Here is a 27,987-nt window from a genome sequence, read left to right on the forward strand (position 1 = left end):
AAACCCTAGAGCCGGCCCTGTAAACTACAATTACTGACATGCGCATTGTTAACACTTGTACTGCTATATATAATTATATATATATAGTCGCAAGCAGGTTGTTATTCCGTATCAGCTGGAAGGCTCGTACAGTAATCTTGTTCGAACACGGAATCACTGTTGAAGTTAACGACAGCGTAAACTTGAAAAGTGGTGTGCATTTTTACTTCGCTGGAGTTTTTGGACTAAAACCCGTGAAACATGTGTGAGTATTCAATGAAATTTTGCTTAATTTTCAGCATGGGTACTAGGCTTGCAATGCGACAAATAAGAAGAATGTCCAATACAAACTATTTGTGTTTATATTGCACATTTATGGCATACTGAATTTTGAACCCTTATTGATCTGTTTAAGTCCCGTTTAGCTGATAAAGAAGTTTCAAAATGTCTGCCATTTACGTACAGTATATGTATTTATTTAACAGAGTACACGTTTTAAGCAAGCAGAAACCGGTTTTTTTTCATTGTAGACTTGAAACTCAAGTATGTTTTTTACCTTAAATTTAATAGGCGTTCAATGCATTGCCATGAATATCAAGAAAACACTAGTAGCCAGAAGAGTTTATATCCAGCTACATAATGAATGTTCAGGGACAATAATTTATTATTTGACATACCTTATGTTCCCCTGTAACTCTCCAGCTACATAATGAGTGTTCAGGGACAATAATTTATTATTTGACATACCTTATGTTCCCCTGTAACTCTCCAGCTACATAATGAATGTTCAGGGACAATAATTTATTATTTGACATACCTTATGTGTCCCTGTAACTCTCCAGCTACATAATGAATGTTCAGGGACAATAATTTATTATTTGACATACCTTATGTTCCCCTGTAACTCTCCAGCTACATAATGAATGTTCAGGGACAATAATTTATTATTTGACATACCTTATGTGTCCCTGTAACTCTCGTGTCTGCCGAAGTCATTGACCAAAGTATACAAGTTTAAATTTGATTTGAATGAACTCCTGCTTTGGTGTTATATGACCTGTAGAATTTTAGTGACATTTAACCTGAAATATTTAAAAAAAAATGTCAGAAAATCTAGAAATGTCTAAATATCTGATAAATAGGCATTTTGAGAGTTTCTGACATTGTTAAACTGCAGAAATGCATATTTACTTTATGTTTGATCGTTCGTACTAGTGACCCCTTAGATAAATCTAAAGATTTTCTTTAAATTTGTTAGGTTAGATATCACAATTTTTTATCAGGTCATATGACAACAAAGCAGTGTTGACGGCCATTTAGGTTGGCTAGTTTTTTATCCTTAGTTGCTAATAAAGAAGCACTAAAATAGATAGAGATAACAAGTTAAAGGAAATATCCCCATTGAAAACATGAATTGTCACGCATCAGACGGTAACTCTTATTTTATGATCGAGTCTTGTTGGAGTCCACACATAAAACTATCAATATAACTTTTTTACGTAATTGTGAATGACTTTAGAACGTACTGAAGTAAATGATTGTATTGTAATTGTACTAAAAATTCTTATCTTATTTTTAATAACTTATCTGACATGAATAAATTAAGTGAAGTTATTTGTACAAAATATTTATTACTTCGAGGTTAAATGAGTGAGTCATGGAAATCTCATTAGCTTTAAAGCTACACTCTCGCAGATATACCGTTTAGACAACTTTTTTAGTTTTTGTCCGGGAATTGGGGGGGGGGGGGGGGGTGCAGTAACAGAAGAGATTGCGCGTATTTAAAGTTAATCATACTGCAATGCTAAAAGTCGGTCAGGGTTAGCGCGAGTATATGATTTCAATCGCGAAGGTTGCGGTTGACGAAACTGCTTTATAAGGTCATACCCTGTTTTCAAGGAGAACATTTAATAAAAATGGTCGATATAAGTGAATATAGTCGACGGTTATCCGCACGGTAGTTATTGAACGGTTACGCCCATTCCACTTGTTACCGTTCCGATATGGATGTGAATATATAGACGAAAACAAAAGAAACACTCGATTCATACCTGCTAAGAAAATCCCTTGATGCATTCAAGGCTGATGTAAGTTTCGTTTGCATGTGTCATAACTGTCAGTACCGTGTGAGAATCAGCAATGGTTCTGCTGGGCTTGCCAAGCAGGGCGGTCCCTTGCAAGATGTCACTGGGGTGGCTCGGTGTAGGAGAGGGTGCGTAACTGAACAGAAGTTATATCTGCTTAATACGGGAGCATGTCGCAGGCTAACAAGTGTAGCCATTGTGTTCTTGATGAACCTTTCCTGTATGTCTTATATTGTGCTAAACAAGCCAGTATGAAATGTCCCAAACACCTTAATGATTAAATCCGATAGTGCGCAGCCGTTGTTTATTTCATTTTTGGGGGAATGACATTCCTCTGTACAACGGCGCGATCGTACGCCCGCACCTGGATTTCACGAAAAAACGTCCCCCAAGTTTTGTGAGATATTGCATATTCCATACATTATCATATATATGTACCCCGGGGATACAATTACATGTCACAGTTTACATAAATATGTGACGTTTCCTGGATTAAGCCAGTGCCACGACTACGCTCCGTCCCTAGTCGCCATTAGAAACGGAGCGGGAACATATCGCCTACATTCCGTGTATAACCATGTCTATGTATCACCTCGATGAAATTTCACTTGTTTTTACAAATATTTGTGACGTTCCTTTCAGCTTGCTGCAAAGGCCCCGGGTATGCCTCGCCCCTGGACGCCATGAGAAACGGCCCGCGGGAGGAGATCGTCTACATTCCGTGTATAATTCCGCCCAAGGACCAGAGCAAAAGGACGGACTATCTCTCCACAGTGGACGTCAACCCTGCCTCCAAAACCTACGGACAGGTTTGTCCCCTAAATCACAGTATCGGAAAAGGATGAACTCTTCTTAAAATGTTATTATATATGAAATGCAATGATAACGCTGACATTTCACACTTACACGCTTATTTTCATTTGTACACTTATATCAGTTGAGGAGTAATACCATCTCTGGCTGAGTTCACCACCTGTAGTTTTCCCCATTAGTTATACAGTAGGCTCAAAACACAAGTTCAATAGGAAATATATAATCTGCGATCCAAGATCTAGTTTAGCAGGGTCTAACCTCAGGGTGAGAAATCTCGTTTGTAGAACGGCGCAACGCTGAAATTTTGGCCAAGGACTGCATCATTAAAATATAAGTGTACAACACGTGCAGAAGCAGAACATAGCATAGTCTTTTTTAGGGTAGAAATGTTTTCATATACTTTCTGTCAAAAAACAATTTAGAAATAAACGTCACATAATTGAAGTCACGTGATTCCGCACCCTGAACCAGACTCCTGATCATACGGAAGGTTATTCAACAATACGGCGTCCAGTACAATCCTTTTTTTATGCAACGCCTCCTATTTTGCAGGTGATTCACAGGATGTACCTGCCGTATGTCGGAGACGAGATTCACCACACGGGATGGAACGCGTGTTCTAGTTGCCATGACGACGAGTCCAAGTCACGTAACCGCTTGATCATGCCGAGTTTGAACAGTGATCGGGTGTACGTCGTGGACACTGGGACGGACAAATACGCTCCCCGATTACACACGGTATACTAATAGACGTTGTTTCCATAATCTAGATACATTTTGCTCACCTTCAGTGTTTTCATAACATGAGACCGCAGCATCCTCGTCGACGCCGTCGTTTTCTTGAGCTACTTATGTGTCAACTTTGAAATTAATATGGGTTAAATGAAAATAATATGTTACGATAATTTAATTTTCATTATGATTTCAATACAGTAAACAAGACATTTACTTACTCCATTCACTTAAAAGGTATATTGTGGTAGTTTTTTTTGTTTCTACAATCTCTTTAACACAACTCATGGAAAACAGGCCAAAAACTCTAACATTATTGTTCACATACATGCGTGTTCTGCCCAAAAATCTATCTAAATGTACAATAGACACGAATTGACATCCACTACATCTTGTAGCGACTTGTCATCTTCATGTTCATACTTTGCCCTTCAGAAAAAAATACAACAATATTTCTGAACTGCATGATGGTCGTCATGAAAATATGTCAGATACTGAAGACTATCTCTCCATATACAGGGCTCAAATACTATCTGCCCAACGAGGTCTTTTCCTGTGACAGTGCTTATTCTATACATAGATTAGAGCAACTTTAAAATCAGGTTTAAAATAAAGATTCGTGTCGGGTCGTTTAATTCGTTTTTTCATCGTTTATAACTCATCTGGTAACGTTTAACTCTTAGGATTAAGGCTTACGTGCAGAACATTAAGTACAGTCTTTTGATCTCGCGACCGGGACCTTGATGTGTTGGAAACAGTTTCATGTCGTCTGCAACGCATGGTAGACACATTCGGGTTACACTCTAGTGCACAGTGGTCAGAAATTGGCTCAGTGTGAGCATTATTTGATAAGCTCATAAAGAGCTGAATTTTCTACCTTCTGTACCCTGTGTGAAGGAGTGGTTACTCTGTCTGGCGTCAATGTCCGCGACGTCTAAAGAGCCATCGCCAACTACTCTAGTTGAAAAACGGCCTACAGGCCATACTTACACATACCGGTATCAGGCGCGTAGCTGCCTTTACGCGACTTTGCGGCTGAATCCACATGATTCTGACAAAACAAATCAAAGTTGCAGTATGCCTACTTGACTACATGATTCTTCAGCACGCACAGAATGCACCATTCTTATTATCAAAATTTCCTGAGGGGGCATGCCCACGGGCCTCTTAGCACTATCATGAATAGAGTGCTAGCTACGCCCCTGGCCATTACCGTCGAGCGATGTTTGGAAGTTCAAAATTGAAAACAAACCTATATCTGCTGATTTTTTTCAGTGCGTGTTTCATCTTTAATTCAGCACAGTATTTGACCTTTAAAGATAAACATCCATTTCAAGAGCACAATACATGTGTTGTTATCATAAACGATTTATCACCAAGGTCAGAAAATAAGTCATGGTTATATCGCTCGCCAAATTGTAAAATGAAAATTCACACGCATAATTCACAAGGATAATTAGTTATAAAATCTTGAATAAAACATTAGCAAACATGCAGAATTTTGCGTTCTCGCCATTAAATGATCTTACTAACTAAAATTAATGTTATTGGCTATTGGCGTCCCTCTACAAATGGTTGGGCGAAATATCAAACACCTGTAACATACCGAAACTTAATCACTTAAGTTGGCCATAAAGAGTTTACCGACTCCAACAAAATAATAAATTAATTGTCAAAAATGTCCTTAAATTACACACCATCATCATCGACATAACATTACCATGTCCATGAAGTTAAAAACAAAAATGAGTCCAAAAATGCTATAGATGTAAAGTAAAAACCTAGAAAATAAATGTTTAAGTTAGAACTTTTATTAGATGTTCTACATTAAGTAATAAAAACATGAAATGGATGACATTGAAAACTAATATGTAGATAGCATATTTATGATGACGAATGTTCCAGAAGGTCTGTTATCAGTCTTAGTGACATGTTATGATGTTTTCAACAATTAATAACCTATTTACACTCGCATCTCGTATATCTGCCGGTTTTTCCTTGATTGATGTACAAAATTAAGTATGTTTTGTAAATCATGTTTATAATGACTCGAATTGGATTGTTGAATAGTTTAATGGTGATGAATGCTTATTGTTCAGATATATATTTAACACTGACTTCCCTATGCAGATGGTAGCCTTAATATTTAAGGCAGTGGTGTATAATATGTTCCAAGATGGTAAGGTGTCCGCCCCTCAGATATCTGATCGATTGGTTAAGGTGTCCGCCACTCAGATATGCGATCGATTGGTTAAGGTGTCCGCACCTCAGACATTGGATCGATTGGTTAAGGTATCCGCCCCTCAGATATGGGGTAGAGTGGTTAATGTGTCCGCCCTCACATATGGGATCGAATGGTTAAGGTGTCCGCCCCTCAGATATGGGATCGAATGGTTAAGGTGTCCGCCCCTCAGATATGGGATCGAATGGTGAAGGTGTCCGCCCCTCAGATATGGGATCGAATGGTTAAGGTGTCCGCCCCTCAGATATGGGATCGAATGGTGAAGGTGTCCGCCCTCAGATATGGGATAGAATGGTTAAGGTGTCCGCCCCTCAGATATGGGATCGAATGGTTAAGGTGTCCGCCCTCAGACATTGGATCGAATGGTTAAGGTGTCCGCCCCTCAGATATGGGATCGAATGGTTAAGGTGTCCGCTCTCAGATATGGGATCGAATGGTTAAGGTGTCCGCCCCTCAGATATGGGATCGAATGGTTAATGTGTCCGCCCATCAGATATGGGATCGAATGGTTAAGGTGTCCGCCCTCAGATATGGGAACGAATGGTTAAGGTGTCCGCCCCTCAGATATGGGATGGATTGGTTAAGGTGTCCGCCCCTCAGATATGGGATCGACTGGTTAAGGTGTCCGCCCCTCAGATTTGGGATCGATTGGTTAATGTGTCCGCCCCTCAGATATTGGATCGATTGGTTAAGGTGTCCGCCCCTCAGATATGGGATCGAATGGTTAAGGTGTCCGCCTGTCAGATATGGGATCGATTGGTTAATGTGTCCGCCCCTCAGATATGGGATCGAATGGTTAAGATGTCCGCTCCTTAGATATGGGATCGATTGGTTTAGGTATCCGCTCCTCAGATATGGGATCGATTGGTTAATGTGTCCGCCCCTCAGATATGGGATCGAATGGTAATGGTTTCCGCCCCTCAGATATTGGATCGATTAGTTAAGGTGTCCGTCCCTCAGATTTGGGATCGAATGGTTAATGTGTCCGCATATTTTAAGATGTCCGCCCCTCCGATATGGGATCGATTGGTTTTGTAAATACGTAATAAAAACATCTGAAAACCCAAGGACGCTTACGTGTCCACGCCAACGCTAGCCAATGCCTCGCCCGTTTACCTCTATAAAAAATATTTAAAATACAGTTTCTTATGAAGACAAATTACACCAATTCGTAAGTGCCTACTTATTGTCGCACGCCTTATTCATTTCAATAAACACATGACAGCGAATCAAAATCATGGTTATACCATCTTAGACCATTGGCTCCATTCCGTATTTATCAGGTTTTGCAATTAAATGGTTTGTGGTGTTAAAACAGGCTTAACATGTCGGATCTACTTTTTTATGCCCCCGAAGGTGGGCATATTAAAATCGCACCGTCCGTCCGTCTGTCCGTCCGTCCGTCCTTCCGTCCGTCCGTGTGTCCGGCTCAATAACTCGTGTCCGGACTGTAACTTTCCCTTGTATGGACAGATTTTAAAATAACTTGCCACATGTGTTCCACATACCAAGACGACGTGTCGCGTGCAAGACCCGTGCCCCTACCTCCAAGGTCAAGGTCACACTTAGTGTTTATTCACAGTGGAGTGCTGCATATAGGACATAGAGTATAAGTTGTCGTGTCCGGGCTGTTACTTTCCCATGTATAGACAGATTTTAAAATAACTTGCTACATGTGTTCCACATACCAAGACGACGTGTCGCGTGCAAGACCCGTGTCCCTACCTCTAAAGTCAAGGTCACACTTAGTGTTTATTCACAATGGAGTGCTGCATATTGGACATAGAGTATAGGTTGTCGTGTCCGGGCTGTAACTTTCCCTTGTATGGACAGATTTTAAAATAACTTGCCACATATGTTCCACATACCAAGACGACGTGCCGCGTGCAAGACCCGTGCCCCTACCTCAAAGGTCAAGGTCACACTTAGTGTTTATTCACAATGGAGTGCCGCATATAGGACATAGGGTATAGGTTGTTGTGTCCGGGCTGTAACTTTCCCATGTATGGACAGATTTTAAAATAACTTGCCACATGTGCTGCACATACCAAGACAACGTGTCGCGTGAACGACCCGTGTCCCTACCTCTAAGGTCAATGCCCCCGAAGGTGGGCATATTAAAATCACACCGTCCGTCCGTCTGTCCGTCCGTCCGTCCTTCCGTCCGTCCGTGTGTCCGGCTCAATAACTCGTGTCCGGGCTGTAACTTTCCCTTGTATGGACATACTTTAAAATAACTTGTCATATGTGTTCCACATACCAAGATGACGTGTCGCGTGCAAGACCCGTGTCCCTACCTCTAAGGTCAAGGTCACACTTAGGTGTTTATTCACAACAGAGTGCTGCATATAAGGACATAGAGTATAAGTTGTCGTGTCCGGGCTGTAACTTTCCCTTGTATGGACAGATTTTAAAATAACTTGCCACATGTGTTCCACATACCAAGACGATGTGTCGCATGACAGACCCGTGTCCCTATCTCAAAGGTCAAGGTCACACTTGGGTGTTTATTCACAATGGAATGCTGCATATATAAGGACATAACAGTGTTGTTGTCAACTATGGGTGGTATTTTTATGTTTAGAGGCAATTTAAAATAACTTGCCATATGTATTTGACATGTAAAGGCAAGATCCACTTTTCATGTACTGACCTTGTTCATAGGTCAATGTCACAATCGGGGGCATTCGTCACATACTGTGACAGCTCTTGTTGTTTACATTTTTTGCCTCTTTGTTTGTATTCCTACACCGGATTTGGTCTATTTATCGTTACACGGTGGTTATGTTCAACCAATTTTACTTTTTTTATAAAACAACATATTTTTTCTACCTTTGTTAAACGTTTAGAATACATGTAGACTCTCTCCCCATATATGTGCTAGATGTTTTAAGCACTAGAAGTCATATTTCGTAACAATTGAGCTAGTAAACCACACATAGCCTAGCCTATTTCGAGATAATTGAGCTAGTAAACCACACATTGCTTAGCCTCTTCCGAGATAAAAGAGCAAGTGAACCACACATTGCCTAGCCTCTTCCGAGATAAAAGAGCTAGTGAACCACAAGTTGCTTAGCCTCTTCCGAGATAATAGAGCTAGTAAAACACACATTGCCTAGCCTCTTCCGAGATAAAAGAGCTAGTGAACCACGCAATGACTAGCCTTTCCGAGATAAAAGAGCTAGTGAACAACACATTGCCTAGCCTCTTCCGAGATAAATGAGCTAGTGAACCACACATTGCCTAGCCTCTTCCGAGATAAAATAACTGGAAAACCACACGTTGCCTAGCCTCTTTCGATATTAAAGAGCGAGTAAACCACACGTTGCATAGCAACCTTCGAGATAAAAGAGCGAGTAAACCACACATTGCAAAGCCTCTTTCGAGATAAAAGCCTATCAATTTTCGAGATAAAAGAGCGAGTAAACCACACATTGCCTAGCCTCTTCCAGGATAATAGAGCTAGTAAGCCACACCAATCATTTAATATTTGTCTAATTTTGCTAGGGAATCCTAGCCTCTTTCGAGATAAAGAGCTATCAAACCATACCTTGCGCAGCCTCTTTCGAGAAAATAGAGCTAGTGAGCCACACATTGCATAGCTTCTTTCTCTAGTTGTACACTTAGGTACCTATACAAGTAACTGTCTAGTACAATACTGAGAACACTATGTTTAATTACTTGCCCCAAGCGTAGTTCACACGTCGTAAAGTACATGCACAAGTATCGTTTTGCAACCTAACTTTCGACCTTTATATAAGACATGTACACTAACCGTCCACTCTTCTCGTGCAGACCGTTGAGCCTGAGGAGATGCACGCGGTGAACGCATCTACGCCCCACACGACGCACTGTCTTGCTTCCGGCGAAATCATGATTTCAACCATGGGCGACAAAGACAAGAACAACAGAGGTAGATTGGTCCAGTGCCTGTTTTAAATACAGAATAATCCGGCAGTTTTGCATTAATTCATAATATTTAATATGTCCATTTTAATAGGAGCTGTATATTTAAGTTTACAAATATCTGTCGTTCGGTCTGTGGGATGGTCGGACGGTAGACTATATATATATGTCTTGTCCGTGCAATAACTTCGGAACGGTTTTACCTGGTGTCATAACTCTTACTGGTAGGTTGCCTCTCACTAGAAGTTAGGGTTAAATCAAAGGTCAATGTCAAAACCTACGGTGTCTTATTAACTTTGGGTCATATATGTCCAAACAGTTTAAAATTAGGCAATGCGCTATTACATGTTTTCCTTGACCAGTAAATGACCCATTTAGTTTTGGGTCAGTATGTCAAAGGTCACGGCGGCAAACTGCGATTTCTAGCAAATGTTGCCCTTGACGGGTAATATGTTTCTATTAAGTTTTTTTAGGTAAAATGTTAGGTTTATAACAAACTTTATTTTACAATTTTGTCGTTTTATAGTTACTTAAAGTGACACTCTTATTCAAAATCAAAACATACACTGTATGTTTTGATTTTGAATAAAAGTGTCGATTTAAGTAACTATGAATCATGTATAGCAAACTTAATTTTGAGTGATAAACCTTAAACAACTTACTTAATAATGCATTTATGGACACTATTAATAACTGATAATAAGATTGGAACCGCGTATTTAAAAGCTGAAACCCGAAGAATATTAAATAATTGGTGAGTGCTAATAGATTAACTGTGATCTAGTATCGTGTAGAAATACCGTGTTTTCTGCACCTCTCTTTCAGATTAAACTCAATATCCTTCATAAGAACCATTGTTTTTGACATTTACTCATCCTTTCTGGTATATTAAAACAATTGTTTTAATTATGGTTCATCTTATGTGAGTGTAAGAGTACATCTTTAAGTATATTTTGAAAAAGCGACAAAACACTCAGTATTTGGTGTTATTTATAAGTTGTCATTTTCTATTGGAGTCAATATGTTTTTAAGGTCAAGTTCAGGGCAAACATATCTATTAAATTTCAAATCGAACAATAAGCAAGTAGTGGTTTGTAATTTGACACTTTATATTGCCTTTGATCAGTAGATGACCCCTTATATTTTGGGTCAGTATTTCATAGGTCCATGTAAAGACTCCGCTACAAGTGTTTTGAACATTTTATCCTCACACTAATTAATCACAACTTTACCTAAGACCATGCAACTTTAGTGGAAGGTGGTTCTGGTTAAGTGGTTTTTATTTATTGATTTTGTGGTATGCAGTTATTTCTTCACATTTTTAGAACGAAAGCTGGACACTAGGGCTACGAATTAAACATATTGAAAAACATTTTTTTTGGTCAACTGACGCCAGTTCTAGTATATTGGTCCACTGAAGCTAGTTCCAGTTTGATACACATATCAATGTATTGACAGGAGGCTTCGTGGTGCTCGACGGGGAGACCTTCCGTATCAAGGGGAACTGGGAGGTCGGCGGTGGCACGGAGTTTGGCTACGACTATTGGTACCAGCCCTACCACAACGCCATGATCAGCACGGGCTGGGGAAGTCCAAAGGCATTCTTTAAAGGTTTCGACCCCAAGGATGTTGAAAACGGTTCGTATTTGCCCTCATTTTGCGGAGTCATAATTAGTACGGGACGGGGCTTCCCCAAGACCGCCTTAATGGTTTTGACCACAATAATGAGAGGCAGGGTATGTGTATATGGTAATGTCATGCAGATTCATAATGGATTTTATTGGTTATGATGATACGGGCTGGGGTACCTTTGTCGAGGGGTGATGATAAGGGCTTGGGAATCCTTTTCCGAGGGGCGATGAAACCGGCTGTGCGACCCTCTATGGAAGGGGGGAGGATACTACATTGGGGACCCTTTATTAAGGGGTGATGATACGGCCTTGGGGACCCTTTATCGAGGGATGGTAATACGGGCTGGGGTCCCTTTATCGAGGGTGATGGTACGGCCTTGGGGACTCTATCTATGGATGGTGATACAGGTTGGGGACCCTTTATCGAGAGTGATGGTACGGCGTAGGGGATTCTTTATCGAGGGTGATGGTACGGCCTGCAGGACCCTTTATTAAGGGGTGGTGGTACGGCCTGGGGGACTCTTTATCGAGGGATGGTGATACGGGCTGGGGACCCTTTATCGAGGGTGATGGTACGGCCTGGGGGACTCTTGAGCGAGGGATGGTGATACAGGCTGGGGACCCTTTATCGAGGGTGATGGTACGGCCTGGGGGACTCTTGAGCGAGGGATGGTGATACAGGCTGGGGACCCTTTATCGAGGGTGATGGTACGGCCTGGGGGACTCTTTATAGAGGGATGGTGATACGGGCTGGGGACTCTTTATGGAGGAGTGATGGTACGCCTTGGGGCCTGTATTAAGGGGTGATGATAGGGCCCAGGGGACCCTTTATTCAGGGGTGATGATACGGTCTGGGAGCCCCTTAATCGAGAAGTGAAGGTATGCCTGGGGGCCTTTATCAAGTGGTGAGGATAGGGCCCGGGGGACCTTTTATCGATGGGTAATGGTACGGTCTAGGGACCCTTTATCGAGGGTGATGGTACGGCTCAGGGGAACCCTTTATCGAGGGATGGTGATAAGGGCTTGGGATCCTTTATCGAGGTTGATGGTACGGGCTGGGGACCCTTAATCGAGAGGTGATGGTCCGGGCTGGGGAGCCTTTATCGAGAGGTGATTGTCCGGGCTGGGAACCCTTTATCAATGGTGAGGGTACGGGCTGGGGACCCTTTATCGAGAGTGATGGTACGGGCTGGGGAGCCTTTATCGAGAGGTGATTGTCCGGGCTGGGAACCCTTTATCAAGGGTGAGGGTACGGGCTGGGGAGCCTTTATCGAGGGTGATGGTACGGGCTGGGGACCCTTTATCGAGGGTGATGGTACGGGCTGGGGACCCTTTATCGAGAGTGATGGTACGGGCTGGGGAGCCTTTATCGAGAGTGATGGTACGGGCTGGGGACCCTTTATCAAGGGTGAGGGTACGGGCTGGGGAGCCTTTATCGAGGGTGATGGTACGGGCTGGGGACCCTTTATCAAGGGTGAGGGTACGGGCTGGGGACCCTTTATCGAGGGTGATGATACGGGCTGGGGAGCCTTTAGCGAGAGGTGATGGTACGGGCTGGAGACCCTTTATCGAGGGTGATGGTACGGGCTGGGGAGCCTTTATCGAGAGGTGATGGTACGGGCTGGGGACCCTTAATCGAGGGTGATGGTACGGGCTGGGGAGCCTTTATCGAGGGTGATGGTACGGGCTGGGGACCCTTTATCGAGAGGTGATGGCACGGGCTGGAGACCCTTTATCGAGGGTGATGGTACGGGCTGGGGAGCCTTTATCGAGGGATGAAAGCGATCTTTTCTTATATATGTTTTACGGGTTCCGCTGGTTGTCTGCCATTTTCTGTGTGAATTGGTTACACACCTGGGTCATGCGACCGCTCTTAACTTATCTGATAGTGTCATGCATACAGGAAGTGAGATATTTCGTTGGACGCATTGCACTACCATATTAAAGAGAGTTATTCTAAGATTGGAATGTAGGTGATAAATCTTGGACCGACTTTCATAGATTAAATATCATATTAAAAACCCATACTGTGTTCTTGATCAACAATGTTTTGACGACATTTTAACGACATTTTCGTCCATAAATATTCTTTAATTAAACTGAAATTTTATTTCCGAGCCCCATTCTCACCCGTGTTATGCACCAGTCAATTGTAACCACGGCCCCCAGGTCCGGGAAGTAGCGGGGACTTTGACTTTCCCCTTGTGGGGACATTCTGCTGTTTAGATCCCCGCCAAATGTCCCCGCACCCTAGGACATCCTAGGTAAGGTCTATTCCCCGCTTTTTTAGAGCAAAAAAACCCACCGTATTCAATCGGCACTGCGCGGCCACCTGGAACGTAAAACCTGGCGCATTTTCCCCGCTCTCCCCGCTAGTCTCCCGGACCTGGGGGCGTGGTTACATTTGACTGGTGCATAAATCACAACTTCAGGCAAGTACGGGCGGCACTTGTATTTCTGGAATTGGACTGAACACAAGCTCATCCAGACGATAGACCTGGGCCCTACCGGCTGGATACCCCTGGAGACTCGCTTCCTGCACGACCCCCGTGAGCCCCAGGGTTACGTGGGATGCGCGTTAAGCTCGACTGTGTTCAGATTCTTCAAGAAACCCGTATGCATGTCTGCTATTTTTAAGCTATTTGCAAAATAATACTTCTGAACTAATTAACTACTATGCCAAACTCTAACATCGAAAATCGTACAAAAGGCACATATCTAAAGTGCAGTCGAAACTCGCTATGTCGAGGTCGTTGGGACGTCTGAAAACACTTCGAGATAACGAACATTCGATATAACCGAAATATCAGAACGTCGAGATAAGAGATTTCGACATAGCGAGTTTTTACTGTACTTATTATTCCAGGGGTTTGTGCAACACTGTAGTAACTACATGAATTTGTAGAAGGAGATGCTAGAGTCTTGCAGGCACTGCTTGATAAAGACGACTGTATTTGGTAATGAGACCCTATTTCCGGACACGACTGAGTACGTAAAATTCATTGGCCAGGCTCAGAATTTCGTACATTAAGAAATATTGTGAAACGTGTCTTATGTATAAGCATCGCTCGCCACAAATATTATGTCAACAAACCATAATTATAGGTATGTGGTCGGGTTCGCAATACCAAATATGCAACAATTTTCAAAAGCTCAAATGAGATTTATATTTTTCACCCTGACGGGTGCATGTGGGGTGTGGACAATATAATAGGGTCTCTCAGTAAGATACCTGGCTCGTATGACCAAACACTTCGTTAATGTTCATGATATAATCGGCGTCAATTGAACGTGAGAAGCAATCTTCAACGTAAGTCAATAAAAAAATGTTCTTACTTCTTCTTTTTTACCACAAATTTTTAAAACACTTCAAACAGTCACTGCTTGCTGCATTGGACGTATTTAAGAGATTTAACAAATTATCATCTCCACCACTTAGTATAATTCCATTTCTTTTGTCGCTTGTGGTAGTACCAATGTTCAGTATAATTCCATTGCTTTTGTCGCTTGTGGTAGTACCAATGTTCGTTACTTGATTTCAGAATAATACGTATTTCAAAAGGAATTTGATGGTAAATTGACAATAGTTCTAACAACCGTCACACAATGGCATTGAGGTTCTCGGTAAGAAAATTGTGGGCTGGCTTTATTCTACCGGTCAATTGACGTAAGCTTTTTAACAACAGGATGGCTTGTGGGGAGCAGAGAAAGTGATCGATGTCCCTAGTAAGAAAGTGGAGGGCTGGATGCTTCCGGAAATGCCCGGCCTCATCACAGACGTAATCTTGTCCCTGGACGACCGCTTCCTCTACTTCTCCAACTGGATCCACGGAGACATCCGCCAGTATGACATCACCGATAGGCGTAACCCAAAACTTGTCGGACAGGTAGGGAATGATCATTATAGTTCAAAACGGAAGTGACGTCATTTATCAGTGACGTAATCGTCATAAGGACATTTTAGACAGCTCAATCCGAAGCTTCTGGGTCAGGTTCCTTTTGGTTGTATAAAGGTGTAGTTTACCGGAAGTGACGTCATATGAAACATATGTTTGTACTTCTTGAACTTGAACATGTACTGTAAGTGACTGAGCCGACAAAGCCAACGTCGGGACAGGTTTGAAAGTGCGACTTTGGCACAATGCAATGACGTTAAAACAAGTCTTAAAGCGACAGTCCGCAAATCGGGCAAATTAGCCATGAAAAAAAAAATCATCTATGTGTTGATAAGCATTCCTGACTGACGAATCCAAAAAAAATTTGGTTCAAATCGACCTAGAAATGAGTTTTTCGTGTCATTTTCAATATCTCTTCTTAACTATCGGCCCCCGAGAGTTAACGGTTATATAAATAGAAAAAACAGTGGGATTCCAAAGTTCTTGCGCATGCGCAGGGCGATACTATTTCCCGGTCTCTCCTCGTAAAATCCGGTCTCATCCGGTCTCATAATTCCCGGTTCATAACTTATGGCCCCAGGCAACGGATTGTGTTGCTGATGTTTATAACACGATTTTGACAATCTTATTTGTTTTTATATGTAACAAAATGGTATAAAATAAATAAACATTATGTCTTAATTTATGCAATTTGTTATAGGTATACACTATTTATGCAATTCGTGTTAAAGGTGTAGAGAAAGATGCGATGCAGTACAAATGCTCATGTTTTTTGCATAAAAGATTGAGGACTGCTAGAGTATGAAGTAACTTAGAATTGCACCTTTTAAATTATGTTATGTTATGTTATTGTTCTTCCTTTTATGCTTACCCCCCCCCCCCCCCGACATAAAAAAATTTAAGCATAAATGATTACAATTGAAAAATTCCATGTTTGCATATCCGACTCATATCTGATTTACATGTAGTCAAGCATTGTTATTTTTTGTATTACTATTATCAATAGTATACTTATAACTGAATTTAATATGAAAAAAAACACACACTCAATGTGTTTGTTATTCATGACATTAATTTCAGTACATGTGCATATTTCATGTTTTTATCTTTGCCTAAATTTATTTTATGTTTTATTGATATAAAATTTGAAATAAATAGTGACATAATTATCATCAAATATCTAATGTTTTAATCAACTGTAATATTTTGTAATCCTATTACCCCCCGCGGTCATTAACACCTTTTTGATCACGCCCGATAGCTACTATAAAACAGAGACCGGAGGAGACCGGGACCGGATGAGACCGGGACCGGGAAATAGTATCGCCCCCAAGAGTAGTCGGAAAAACCGTAGACCTACTTTCTCTTTTGCCGTCTAAAAATAGCAACTTTCGGCAATTTGTTAAATCTAAGTTATTAAAGCGATTTTTTAAAAAATAATTGCGGTTCAGTCGGTCTGAAACAATGTGGAACTTATTAAAAACTTTTAAAATACGGTTACTTTTGCGGACTGTCGCTTTAAATCCCAGTGTGTGTATACCACGTGATAAATAACGTCATAAATGCTACATCGGAAGGCAATATTTTACTTCGAATGAAGACTTAAGACAACGATTACCTTTATTTTTCTTCACCATTTTAAATAAAGCAAAGGGCAATTTATGGCTTTTAGAGAGCAGCGCCTTCGTTTTATTCCCGGAGTTGGTTAAGCTGATTAGTTTCCGCAAACACTTCGACAAACTTGTTTCCAAAATAATGTTTTGACAGTGCTCGATCAGGCGGCCGTTTTGTGAAAATGTTTGTCGAAGTGCTTAAAGAAACTAAACGCTCAAACAAACTCAGGTAAAAGACCGAATACGGGGCTCCGTAAATAGCGTAGGCTGCGCTATGTTTCATTGAAAATGGTGAAAAAATAGTTAAGTTATCTTTGTTTTATTTACAGTCTATATTCGAAGCAAATATTGCCTTCCAACGAAGCATTCATGACGCAATACGTCACGTGGTATACACAATACTGAAGCCGACTTCCTGGAAAATCACTAGTGTTATGTATTACTTTTCCAGGAATAGGAAAATGCAAATTACATTAACATCTTAGTTGGATGGACTTCTGATGAGTGTTTTAATTGCAGGTTTGGCTGGGCGGAAGTATCTGCAAGGGCGAGGGAGTCCGTGTTATCGATGACCCGGAACTCAAGGTCAGTTAGAGGTTTGGATATATTAACATGTTTCATTTCTCTTGATTGTTTCTGCTTAAGCAAAAGCTATAATTCTGTTTAGAAATAAGAAACATTTTATGTTTAACATGTGTGCCAATCTGCTCAATATTTGAGACGCCAATTAGACTTTAATCAAAATGAAGGCTCTTTATTGCTCGCTCTGCCAAATTGTACACCGTACATTCGGAAGCCGAAACTTAACTAACCGAAACACAATTTCAGAGCCAGCCGGAACGGCCATTAATCAAGGGGAAGCCGATCGTGGGATCGCCTCAGATGTTACAGCTTTCACTGGACGGCAAACGCCTATATGTGACCACTTCTCTCTTCACGCCCTGGGACAAACAATTCTACCCGGACATGTGCGAGTAAGTACCCGACTATTTATCGGTCAACCATTCGTTAGACTCTCGATGTTTCTGCTGACCCTTTCTCTCTTCTTGATTAGGGATAAGGTTTTCTACCCGTACAGATGCGACTGAGTGCCATGCGACACTTAGTTTATGCTTGTTAAATGGAAGGAGCAAGTAATCGAAATAGAGGGTACCTGGTATGGCCATCTCTCTCTGTTTTGTGATTGATAATAACAGCGGCTCCACTGATTTATCGTACCAGAAGTTACAAATACCCAGACTAGGGGAAACTTGTTTTTTTGCATGTCTATAAGTTCGGATTACCTTTCTTCTCAGGGCTTGGGACACAAAGTTCCGATCGGTACCACTTTTGCGAATAAGTACTTGAGAATATTGAGTAGCCAGTAGTGTTAAGAAACTGTTGATGTCAAGAGTCTTAAAATAGTGAGTAACTTGAGGTAATAAGTACCTTCAAGTTGTGAGCACCTTCAAATAGTGAGTACCTTTAAGCAGTGCGTTTCTTTAAGTGGTTAGAACAATTAAATAGAGAGCACCTTAAATTATGTAGTACCTTCAAGTGGTGCGTTATTTCAAGTATGAGTAATGAGAAACCTGAGGTAGTGAGTACCTTTAAGTTTTAAGTGCCTTCAAATACTGAGTACCTTTAGTTATTAAGTACACTCAAATAGTGAGTACATTGAAGTAAGTAGCTTCAAATACTGAGTACCTTTAGTTATTATTTACACTCAAATAGTTAGTAGATTGAAGTATTAAGTGCCTTCAAATAGTAAGTACCTTTAGTTGTTAAGTACATTCAAACAGTGAGTACATTGAAGTATTAAGTACCTTCAGATAGTGAGTAGATTAAAGTATTAAGTATCTTCAAACAGTGAGTACATTGAAGTATTAAGTACATTCAAACAGTGAGTACATTGAAGTATTAAGTACCTTCAAATAGTGAGTACATTGAAGTATAAAGTATCTTCAAATACTGAGTACATTGAAGTATAAAGTATCTTCAAATAGTGAGTACATTGAAGTATAAAGTATCTTCAAATACTGAGTACATTGAAGTATAAAGTATCTTCAAATACTGAGTACATTGAAGTATAAAGTATCTTCAAATACTGAGTACATTGAAGTATAAAGTATCTTCAAATAGTGAGTACATTGAAGTATAAAGTATCTTCAAACAGTGAGTACATTGAAGTATTAAGTACCTTCAAACAGTGAGTACATTGAAGTATTAAGTACCTTCAAACAGTGAGTACATTGAAGTATAAAGTACCTTCAAACAGTGAGTACATTGAAGTATTAAGTACCTTCAAACAGTGAGTACATTGAAGTATTAAGTACCTTCAAACAGTGAGTACATTGAAGTATAAAGTACCTTCAAACAGTGAGTACATTGAAGTATAAAGTACCTTCAAACAGTGAGTACATTGAAGTATTAAGTATCTTCAAATAGTGAGTACATTGAAGTATAAAGTACCTTCAAACAGTGAGTACATTGAAGTATTAAGTACCTTCAAACAGTGAGTACATTGAAGTATTAAGTACCTTCAAACAGTGAGTACATTGAAGTATAAAGTACCTTCAAACAGTGAGTACATTGAAGTATAAAGTACCTTCAAATAGTGAGTACATTGAAGTATAAAGTATCTTCAAATAGTGAGTACATTGAAGTATAAAGTATCTTCAAACAGTGAGTACATTGAAGTATTAAGTACCTTCAAACAGTGAGTACATTGAAGTATTAAGTACCTTCAAACAGTGAGTACATTGAAGTATAAAGTACCTTCAAATAGTGAGTACATTGAAGTATAAAGTACCTTCAAACAGTGAGTACATTGAAGTATTAAGTACCTTCAAATAGTGAGTAAATTGAAGTATTAAGTACCTTCAAACAGTGAGTACATTGAAGTATAAAGTACCTTCAAATAGTGAGTACATTGAAGTATAAAGTACCTTCAAATAGTGAGTACATTGAAGTATAAAGTACCTTCAAGTACTGAGTACATTGAAGTATAAAGTACCTTCAAACAGTGAGTACATTGAAGTATAAAGTACCTTCAAATAGTGAGTACATTGAAGTATAAAGTACCTTCAAACAGTGAGTACATTGAAGTATTAAGTACCTTCAAACAGTGAGTACATTGAAGTATAAAGTACCTTCAAATAGTGAGTACATTGAAGTATTAAGTACCTTCAAACAGTGAGTACATTGAAGTATAAAGTACCTTCAAATAGTGAGTACATTGAAGTATAAAGTACCTTCAAATACTGAGTACATTGAAGTATAAAGTACCTTCAAACAGTGAGTACATTGAAGTATAAAGTACCTTCAAATAGTGAGTACATTGAAGTATAAAGTACCTTCAAACAGTGAGTACATTGAAGTATTAAGTACCTTCAAACAGTGAGTACATTGAAGTATAAAGTACCTTCAAATAGTGAGTACATTGAAGTATAAAGTACCTTCAAACAGTGAGTACATTGAAGTATTAAGTACCTTCAAACAGTGAGTACATTGAAGTATTAAGTACCTTCAAACAGTGAGTACATTGAAGTATAAAGTACCTTCAAATAGTGAGTACATTGAAGTATAAAGTACCTTCAAACAGTGAGTACATTGAAGTATAAAGTACCTTCAAATACTGAGTACATTGAAGTATAAAGTACCTTCAAACAGTGAGTACATTGAAGTATAAAGTACCTTCAAATAGTGAGTACATTGAAGTATTAAGTACCTTCAAACAGTGAGTACATTGAAGTATTAAGTACCTTCAGATAGTGAGTAGATTAAAGTATTAAGTATCTTCAAACAGTGAGTACATTGAAGTATTAAGTACATTCAAACAGTGAGTACATTGAAGTATTAAGTACCTTCAAATAGTGAGTACATTGAAGTATAAAGTATCTTCAAATACTGAGTACATTGAAGTATAAAGTATCTTCAAATAGTGAGTACATTGAAGTATAAAGTATCTTCAAATACTGAGTACATTGAAGTATAAAGTATCTTCAAATACTGAGTACATTGAAGTATAAAGTATCTTCAAATACTGAGTACATTGAAGTATAAAGTATCTTCAAATAGTGAGTACATTGAAGTATAAAGTATCTTCAAACAGTGAGTACATTGAAGTATTAAGTACCTTCAAACAGTGAGTACATTGAAGTATTAAGTACCTTCAAACAGTGAGTACATTGAAGTATAAAGTACCTTCAAACAGTGAGTACATTGAAGTATTAAGTACCTTCAAACAGTGAGTACATTGAAGTATTAAGTACCTTCAAACAGTGAGTACATTGAAGTATAAAGTACCTTCAAACAGTGAGTACATTGAAGTATAAAGTACCTTCAAACAGTGAGTACATTGAAGTATTAAGTATCTTCAAATAGTGAGTACATTGAAGTATAAAGTACCTTCAAACAGTGAGTACATTGAAGTATTAAGTACCTTCAAACAGTGAGTACATTGAAGTATTAAGTACCTTCAAACAGTGAGTACATTGAAGTATAAAGTACCTTCAAACAGTGAGTACATTGAAGTATAAAGTACCTTCAAATAGTGAGTACATTGAAGTATAAAGTATCTTCAAATAGTGAGTACATTGAAGTATAAAGTATCTTCAAACAGTGAGTACATTGAAGTATTAAGTACCTTCAAACAGTGAGTACATTGAAGTATTAAGTACCTTCAAACAGTGAGTACATTGAAGTATAAAGTACCTTCAAATAGTGAGTACATTGAAGTATAAAGTACCTTCAAACAGTGAGTACATTGAAGTATTAAGTACCTTCAAATAGTGAGTAAATTGAAGTATTAAGTACCTTCAAACAGTGAGTACATTGAAGTATAAAGTACCTTCAAATAGTGAGTACATTGAAGTATAAAGTACCTTCAAATAGTGAGTACATTGAAGTATAAAGTACCTTCAAGTACTGAGTACATTGAAGTATAAAGTACCTTCAAACAGTGAGTACATTGAAGTATAAAGTACCTTCAAATAGTGAGTACATTGAAGTATAAAGTACCTTCAAACAGTGAGTACATTGAAGTATTAAGTACCTTCAAACAGTGAGTACATTGAAGTATAAAGTACCTTCAAATAGTGAGTACATTGAAGTATTAAGTACCTTCAAACAGTGAGTACATTGAAGTATAAAGTACCTTCAAATAGTGAGTACATTGAAGTATAAAGTACCTTCAAATACTGAGTACATTGAAGTATAAAGTACCTTCAAACAGTGAGTACATTGAAGTATAAAGTACCTTCAAATAGTGAGTACATTGAAGTATAAAGTACCTTCAAACAGTGAGTACATTGAAGTATTAAGTACCTTCAAACAGTGAGTACATTGAAGTATAAAGTACCTTCAAATAGTGAGTACATTGAAGTATAAAGTACCTTCAAACAGTGAGTACATTGAAGTATTAAGTACCTTCAAACAGTGAGTACATTGAAGTATTAAGTACCTTCAAACAGTGAGTACATTGAAGTATAAAGTACCTTCAAATAGTGAGTACATTGAAGTATAAAGTACCTTCAAACAGTGAGTACATTGAAGTATAAAGTACCTTCAAATACTGAGTACATTGAAGTATAAAGTACCTTCAAACAGTGAGTACATTGAAGTATAAAGTACCTTCAAATAGTGAGTACATTGAAGTATTAAGTACCTTCAAACAGTGAGTACATTGAAGTATAAAGTACCTTCAAATAGTGAGTACATTGAAGTATAAAGTACCTTCAAATAGTGAGTACATTGAGTTATTAAGTACACTCAAATAGTGAGTAAATTGAAGTATTAAGTACCGTCAAATACTGAGTACCTTTAGTTATTAAGTACACTCAAATAGTGAGTAAATTGAAGTATTAAGTACACTCAAATAGTGAGTACCTTTAGTTAATAAGTACACTCAAATACTGAGTACCTTTAGTTAATAAGTACACTCAAATAGTGAGTACATTGAAGTATTTAGTACCTTCAAATACTGAGTACCTTTAGTTATTAAGTACACTCAAATAGTGAGAACATTGAAGTATTTAGTACCTTCAAGTAGTGAGTACATTCATGAAACGTTCATTTCTTTTTTTTTCCCGACGACAAACTTTTCGTCCAGGGCTTATGTCTCCAATTTGGGTTCATGCACAAGTGTCTGTCGTAATTGTAAATGACCATTAATAATTAAAACAGTTGTCTATAAGCTTTTACCATTCACATGTGACACGGATATTTTCAAACAGTTTCTGTACATGTTATAAACCAAACTATTTTAAAAGGACTGGTCCCTGGTTGTGAGTCTAGAGTCAAAACTTCTTTTAGAAATAAAACGATACACCTCCATAATATTATAAATACATGTACAATTAGGTACGCAACCTTAATCTAGTTTTAAACTCAAAAAATCTACAATTTCAATGATCTGGCCTACTTAATGGAACGAATAAATGGGGAAATGGGTCAAATGTAATTCATGTTTCGGTAGTTCAGTCATATGATATGTACGAAACAGACGAGATCATTCACATACTCGTTAGGTTGATACTCAACACCAATTTAAGGATATTGGTTTCAGGGGCATATCCAGGGTTTGACGAAAGAGTGGGCATAACTTAGGGGCGTAACATTTTGACTTGCTCACCTCCCTCAAAACCGTAATTGATTGGCAGGGGATTTTTTGGGGGTATTCCCCAAAGAGAAAAATTTACCAATTTCTAGTTGAAAATGGTGAATTATGGCCGTATTTTATTACTTTGTTCTCTTATATAAAATGAAAAGTAAACTTGGACGATTTATGGGTGAGGGCGCACGCAAGGTGCTCCCGCCCTGGATCCGCTAGTGGACTTCAGCTTGTTAATATTTCATTAAAACATTCACTTGCTGTCTGTTTTGTTTGATTTAAGGACATGACCGCAATCAATGTCCTTGTTATTTACACTTTTATTGATATCCCCTTATTTATTATTATCGTTAAAACTTATTGGTAAGGTTTTACGTCGCCAGGACCTTCATCCGCTACGAAATAATGATGGCCATTTACTATTTAAATTGTCGTATCAGTTGCTTTGTTTTAGATTACAAACACCAAATACATGATCATACATTAATAAAACTGATTTTGAAACAAAATTTAAGAGGTTATCTATCAAGCTTCAGTGACTTCGGTGTTAAAATAATAGAAGCGGGGGTCATGTGCTTCGTTTGAAAATTTATGTGAAAAGCGCGGACATTGATGAGATGGGTTTTTTTCTGTCCTTATATGATGACTTACTGTGAATGTATGCTGTGTTTCAAGGAAAGGTTCCATGCTCCTGATCGTGGACTGTGACACCAAGAAGGGCGGCATGTCCCTCGACACGAACTTCCTGTGTGACTATGGCAACGAGCCCGGCGGTCCCGTCCTCGCTCACGAGATCCGCTACCCCGGGGGAGACTGTACTTCCGATATCTGGCTCGCTGAGCCGGAAACTGCGCAGAAAGGTGCGCAGCCAAAATCGCGCATGTAGGGCGCTTGCAAGTGCGCGAAAGTAGCGCAGTCATCGAATTCATGCCTTTCTAGTCGCTTCTTTGATTTAATTTGCAATTTTTGGTGACTATCGATGAATTGATTATGTAAATGAAAGAAATCCATTTGACACCTGAAGAATTAAGCATTCTTGGTTCATGGTTTGATTTCATTCGATTTATAGAATTTCAAACATACTATAAATGTTTTACCAGTATGTATAAACGAACATTGTAATCTGTTATATTGCAGCGTAAATGTTCAGCTGAGTTGGTAAATAAATAAATATATTTTATACACATTTGGTCTTGCAGTGGATAAATTATATACGCTTGATATATCGTGTGGATGGATTTCATTTAATAAATAACACATTCATTATCTGCTTTTGAACACGTCAACTTACTAACCGCTGTGCATTTGTGATATCATTTAGCACGAAATTTAACCTCTTACCTATATATTATTAATTACAGTAAAGGTATTTCAGTTACTAACACACAAGCTGATACGATCTTGGTGCACTATTTGATCTATATCTTAGATTCTTCAAACAAACAGCTTATAGAACTTCTACCTCATGGCGTTTGTAGTTTAGTGCGCTTTGCCTGCATTTCTATTATCGTATTCATCGATCAATGATCATTTGAAAGATAAGGCCACTGTTATTTACATTGCTGTTGCATCAATTAATTAGGAGTATGATGATGTCAACAAAGAAATGTTTTGTAATATGGTTTATAAATAGTCCAGATATTCTTAAACAGATTTTACGTAGCATCGTACAGGGGAATGAACTCTGTTTCGATTGATCCTAGCTGGCTTTAGATATTAGTGATATGTAGCCTCAATTATAACCTTTCAATTTAGGTCACATACCACTAATTCTTACTAAACGAAACCGAGTCACGAGTTCATTCCCCTTGTCACAGTTGCGTTAGTATTAACTAAGACCTTCATGTGAAGGGTTTATTACAATTTCTTTCAATAGTATTTCCTTATGCTATATTGTAATTCTAAATCTAATTTGCTGTAGTAATGGGCTTTTGCACACCTTTTAAAAAAGAAGTTGATAGTTAATGCGATGCCGTGTCATTGTTCCATCCTTTATTATTGTTTGCAAGTGAACAAAGGAAAGGGTACTTAACAATCAGGCACGATCATAATGACGGTCAATTTGTACTGCCCCAAAACTGACCTCAAATAGTAATCGTAAGCACTACCAAGAGTTTTGCATGTCACAATGCCGTTCTTGTGAGCGTAATTAAAAGTCCTTAAAGTAATTTTTAATTGGTCGATTGATAAGAAATCATGCAAATTGCCCCATCTGCAGAAGTTCGTTCCTTCATCAAATCAAACGCCAAATCGCTGATGCATGCAGTTGGCTTAATTGATGATGGGTGTCGATCGACATGTCGTAGATACAGCATTAGCCATTTGATATGAATGCTTCTTGACGGATTTTGGGCGGACATAAAGCCACTTGAATTGCTAAAATAATTTGCAACCAGTACTTACAGCATGGTCACAGCACATGAGTTTATATTTCATCTCTTTTGTTGTATGGCCACATGTTATGCCTTTGTAATATGGTCATCACGTATTCTTCTGTATTACACATGTGTATTATAAATCATATTACATTGCTGTGTTTCGATTGATTAAAAAGTATATCACCCCTGTTAACAAATATATTGGCAAAAAAACTGCATAATTGGCTATATTTAGTCACGTTTATTTCTTATTTTGTATTTATGATGACGATTTATTTAAATTCAGCAGTATTTTTCTAAATCTTTAGAGCAATGCGTGATATTTCGTCTTGACTACGTCAAAACCAATTTAAAAGAATTTTGGTTCTTATTTTGTTTAAACAGGAAATGACGTCATGAAAATATAACACATGATGACGTCATCACACCATTGAACACTTCACGTCGGCAACCACGATTTGAAGTTAATTCTTACTGGATAGAGATCATTTAAGTATACATTTTTTTTGTAAACAGAATTAAGTAATTAAAATGATGGGATTCATCTGTTGTTTTAAATTATACGGGTACAACATTTCTGTTATGTATGTAGCGCAGAAATTGGTATTGCGTTGTGGTATACGGCCCATCACTAGAGCAGGTGAAGCAGGTTGGTTGTTTTTGCTAAATATTACTAGAAAAACCATGTAATAAAAAAGAATCTAACACTCGTTATAATATATTACACAATTTTATTCGACACTGGCCTAAGGCTCGCTTACTAACAGATTTCCTGAACTTGTTGAATGAAATTGAGTATTGTATGACAGCTCGTGACAGAATCTTTATATGCATCATACATTGCATGTAACCTCTCTCGCCATCAACATATATATATGATATATATGATTGAACTACTCTACTAATGAGCAAAACTAATGTTAATATAGATAGAATGGTGATTGTTACTTTTCTGCTGGCACTGTCGTAAACGTTGAAAAAAATGTTGAATACAATCGTTTGTCAAGAATAAAAACATAGTACTGTATAGTGTTAGGCTTTCAGCCAAGTGTTAACGAATCTGTTTAATTCAAGTACTATTAGGTTTCAACTGCCACACTTGATATTGTTACGAAGGGTCATAAGGTCGTTTTTCATTTTATTTTTCAGAATAAAGAAGAAGAAAAAAGCTACTAGAACGCATGCGTTGTATGTGTTTTTTTATGAAACTCTTAAAAAACTTGAATATTTCCAGTGGACATAGTCGAAGTCAACTAAGGCATGAAGAAATGTTAGTTTCCACAAACACGACCGACCCTATTTTCCCCGTAGTTTTTTTTGTATTTCGTAATTCCCTAAAGGAATTTTCCCCTTTTATATTTTAAAATATCTACAAAAGGGACGCACCCTGATATAGTTCGATTTTGAACAGAATCCCTGTTCTCAAAAAACAAACAAAAAAAAACTGAAAAAAAAAACTACCTACCATATTTTATTTGGAGACGTTAGTGGAAGTCAAACTAAGAAGTTTTTGGGGGCCCTATGTTCTGAACTGCCAAAATTTGGATCAAACGTGTTCTTAGTTAAATTTTCACATCCAACGTTCAAACAATTGTGCGATCATAGTTTGTTTCCATGTGTTGTCTTCGTGTGCAAGTATGCATCTAAACAAATGACCACCAGGATGTTTTATATTATGTTATATATAATCAGTAATTCTATAGCCCTTTATTGTGTTACAAGGTAGTGTATAGTCTTTTTTAACTATCATACCACTTGGTACTTTTAAAAGTATATTGTATTATTGTTTTTTGTCTTAAAAAAAAACATAACAATAAATAGCTTACAAAGTATTGAATTATTTTCTCCATTATTTTAATAGCATAATTATATGTAACTATATTTTAAAGATATAACAATGAATAGCTTATAAAGTATTGATTTTTTCCCATTATTTAGCATAATTATATGTAACTATATTTTAAATATATTACAATAAATAGCTAACAAAGTATTGGATTATTGTTTCCACTATGAAGTATAGTTATATGTAACTATATGTTGCATATTTCCAATGTCTTTATCGTGTTTTGAATACAATTTTGCAATGACAATACTATGGTTCAAAATACCAACACAACT

At 38.3% G+C, this 27,987-nt stretch overlaps 1 protein-coding gene across 5 annotated transcripts; it reads left to right on the forward strand.

The window, feature by feature from the left end:
* Window positions 1–84: 84 nt before the first annotated feature.
* On the forward strand, window positions 85–27,857 carry LOC128219698 (methanethiol oxidase-like). Of its 5 annotated transcripts, none has more exons than XR_008258629.1 (13): window positions 85–244; window positions 2,706–2,872; window positions 3,429–3,614; window positions 9,646–9,763; window positions 11,215–11,394; window positions 13,820–14,001; window positions 15,074–15,274; window positions 17,416–17,481; window positions 17,725–17,870; window positions 24,164–24,348; window positions 24,626–24,646; window positions 26,251–26,359; window positions 27,016–27,857. XR_008258629.1 is itself a non-coding variant. In XM_052927619.1 (12 exons), the coding sequence occupies exons 1-11, from the start codon at window positions 241–243 to the stop codon at window positions 24,628–24,630; spliced, it is 1,440 nt and encodes a 479-aa protein (XP_052783579.1). In that variant the 5' UTR covers window positions 85–240; the 3' UTR covers window positions 24,631–24,646; window positions 27,016–27,857. The 5 variants fall into 5 exon arrangements, 3 of the variants coding, with proteins under 3 accessions (XP_052783579.1, XP_052783580.1, XP_052783578.1); XR_008258628.1 differs by lacking the exon at window positions 26,251–26,359 and adding an exon at window positions 26,459–26,515; XM_052927619.1 differs by lacking the exon at window positions 26,251–26,359.
* The last annotated feature ends 130 nt before the right edge of the window (window positions 27,858–27,987 follow it).

Source organism: Mya arenaria, chromosome 15 (assembly GCF_026914265.1).
Source record: "Mya arenaria isolate MELC-2E11 chromosome 15, ASM2691426v1".
Taxonomy (NCBI): domain Eukaryota; kingdom Metazoa; phylum Mollusca; class Bivalvia; order Myida; family Myidae; genus Mya; species Mya arenaria.